A 2,709-nucleotide genomic window follows, 5' to 3' on the forward strand; every position below is an offset into this window, starting at 1 on the left:
ACCTCACAACATCACGTTAACTAGACTTGATGAACAAGGAATGACCAGGTGTGTGTTTAATAGAAACACAAGCTGCAGTTGGTGGATGCATATCCTACAAAAATTCATGGTCTTGCCACTTTGGTAAACATGTCAAGGGTCCAGATGTCTGAAGTATTCAGATCACCCCCGTCAAATTAAGACAAGTAAATGCCTTTGGCACTGTTGATGACAGATACTGAAGCACTGTGTTTTGTAATCACCTCTGAAATGTTGCGACAACACATCCCACACTTGCATAAACGGCACCATCCCACCTGTCCCGACCCGCGGGATTCGGAGGCACGAAAAGAGAAGGGCTGAGGATTGAAATGAGGGGCTTGAGACAACTTGACGCTAGCGTTTGCTTCTTTATTTTTCCTTTATCCTTTTCCTACTTTTCCATATCTTTCTTTTCCCTGACTTTCTTACTTCCCTGGCCTTCTCTCTGCTCCTCTCGCAGTAACCCTTGCCGTATCTCCTTACAGTCTCCTCGCAGTCCTCCTCTCTCTCTCGTGGTTCCCTTCTTATACCCCGGTCCCTCCTCCCATCGTGCCTCTCAGTCTCGCGTGATTTACAGGAGAACACAGGGGTTTCTCCGAAGGTGAAACAGTAAATCGAAACCTAATTCATCGAGCACATGTGCAACATGGCGCATGCTTCAGGCGGCTCCGGACACCACCTGTCAGCTAACTGCGGTCACAATTTAGAGGGGACTCAGAACAGAGAAGTTCTGTAGCAGATTCAGGTGGTGATGCCAGTGTGTTGTCATTTGGACTTCTGACCTTGGTGTGTGAAGCTGATGAATGTGTGTCAGATTAGGGCACTTCTGGGCACTCAACAAACCCTGACAGAGAAACAAAGCATCGACATCTAGGATTCTACAGCAACACCTTGTCATTGTCTAAAAAATCCTATTCTCTATTCAAAAAGTTGTGCCTGAAATAGCATAGAACCATGGCAGATGTGTCCAGGGTATAATAAGGAACTGTACACCTAAAACATATATATTGTTGTTAACCCATTAAAAAATAATTCAAACTAGAAAAGGAAACTATTTCTTTAAAAAAACATTTATTTAAAGAACAACAAAATGGTGACTATCTATCTGCTGTCAATTCCCCATCAGCACCATCACTTGCAACACATTTCCCAGAGCCCCTTTCACCTATAGTTCCCTATAGAATTGCTCAGTGAGGGGTCCTTCCTGAAGTTGGAAGACAGAGGAGGGGCATCCAGTATTATCCATGGGTACCTGTGGCAGATGGGTGTAGAAGAAGACTGGAGACTCAACTGCTGAGATGGTCCAGGCAGCTGAGGTCATGAGCACACCCACCTCAGAGTTTCCTCTACAGGCCTGGGGACCCTTTGGCCAGGCAGCCAGTACCCCAGTGGAATATGTTCTCTGCCATCTGGGGACACACTAGACGATCACTTGTCTATATATCTGCTTCCCTTATTATATCCCCAGGCCTTTGAAATAATATAATTTTTCTTGTTTACAAGCAATTCTGCTCAGACTTTCTAGAGTGACTTCTCTTTGATTTATGAACTGTGGTCAATGCCCAAAACAAGTCTCCTTGGATATAGCTAGCTGTGTGTTTAATAAAGCAGCAGAGGAATTGCCATGTTCCTTTGCTAGAGTTGAGGAGGAAGAGCGAGAGTTAGGATGCAGTGGAGCTCACTGCCCTGTCTACCCAAACCCTCCTGTCAGTTTCAAAGAATGGCTGCAACTGAGTCGTGCTCTCAGCAGATAGAGGGATGAGGAGAGGCAGCTGGGGCTGCCCAGCCTCACACATCTGCTCCCTGGGTGGTTTTTGTTCAGGCTTGTATCACTGTGGGAGGCCAATTATAACTTTGCTGACAGTAGTAAGTGGCAGCATCTTCAGGCTCCAGGCTGCTGATGGTGAGAGTGAAATCTGTCCCAGATCCACTGCCACTGAAGCGGGATGGAACACCGGACAGCAAACTGCTTGCATCATAGATCAGGAGCTTAGGAGCTTTCCCTGGTTTCTGCTGGTACCAGGCTAACCACTTGTTAACACTCTGACTGGCCCGGCAGGAGATGGTGATTCTGTCTCCTGGAGATGCAGACATGGATGGTGGAGACTGGGTCATCTGGATGGCACAACTGGCTCCTGGGATGGAAACAGAAAACACACCCACACTGTCACCCTGTCATCAGAGGACTTCCCTGAGGGCCAGGGGTCCTCTCCACCCAGGGCTGATCAACCCCTGGTGTTTCCTTCCTTACCTGGGAGCCAGAGCAGCAGGAGGCTGAGGAGCTGAGCGGGGGCCCTCATGTCCATGCTGGGTCCTGACTGGACTGACTCTCAGGGTTTTGAAGTGTCACTAATAAGTCTCCAGGGAGGTGGACTGTGTCCTGGAAAGATGCAAATGAGCAGGGGCGGGGCAGGCTGGGCACAGCTGTGGGGCTGACTCTCCTCATAACCCCCAGGGGCCTGAGTGCACAGTGCAGGCCTGTAGCCTGTGTCTCAGATGCTCTCAGACATGGAGAACAGATTCTCCCTGGGGGTCACATGGGACTGGCCATCATAAATAATGATGGCTTTTGCCATTTTGGTTATCAAAATGCATTCTAAATATTTCCATAAATAGCAATGTTCCTCCTATTTAGGAAGTAATGATTGAATAATTTATGATGAGGAACAGATTGTAAAGTGCATATGA

General features: G+C 47.7%; 1 gene segment (V, D, J or C); it reads right to left on the reverse strand.

Annotated features, from left to right (window-relative positions):
- Positions 1 to 1,839: 1,839 nt before the first annotated feature.
- Positions 1,840 to 2,327, reverse strand: LOC119259156 (immunoglobulin kappa variable 1D-13-like). The segment is given in 2 exon segments: positions 1,840 to 2,156; positions 2,273 to 2,327. Coding segments are annotated over 2 exon segments (372 nt in total).
- Positions 2,328 to 2,709: the final 382 nt, after the last annotated feature.

This window comes from Talpa occidentalis, unplaced genomic scaffold (assembly GCF_014898055.3).
Source record: "Talpa occidentalis isolate TD23 unplaced genomic scaffold, MPIMG_talOcc4v2.1 talOcc4.5, whole genome shotgun sequence".
NCBI lineage: Eukaryota > Metazoa > Chordata > Mammalia > Eulipotyphla > Talpidae > Talpa > Talpa occidentalis.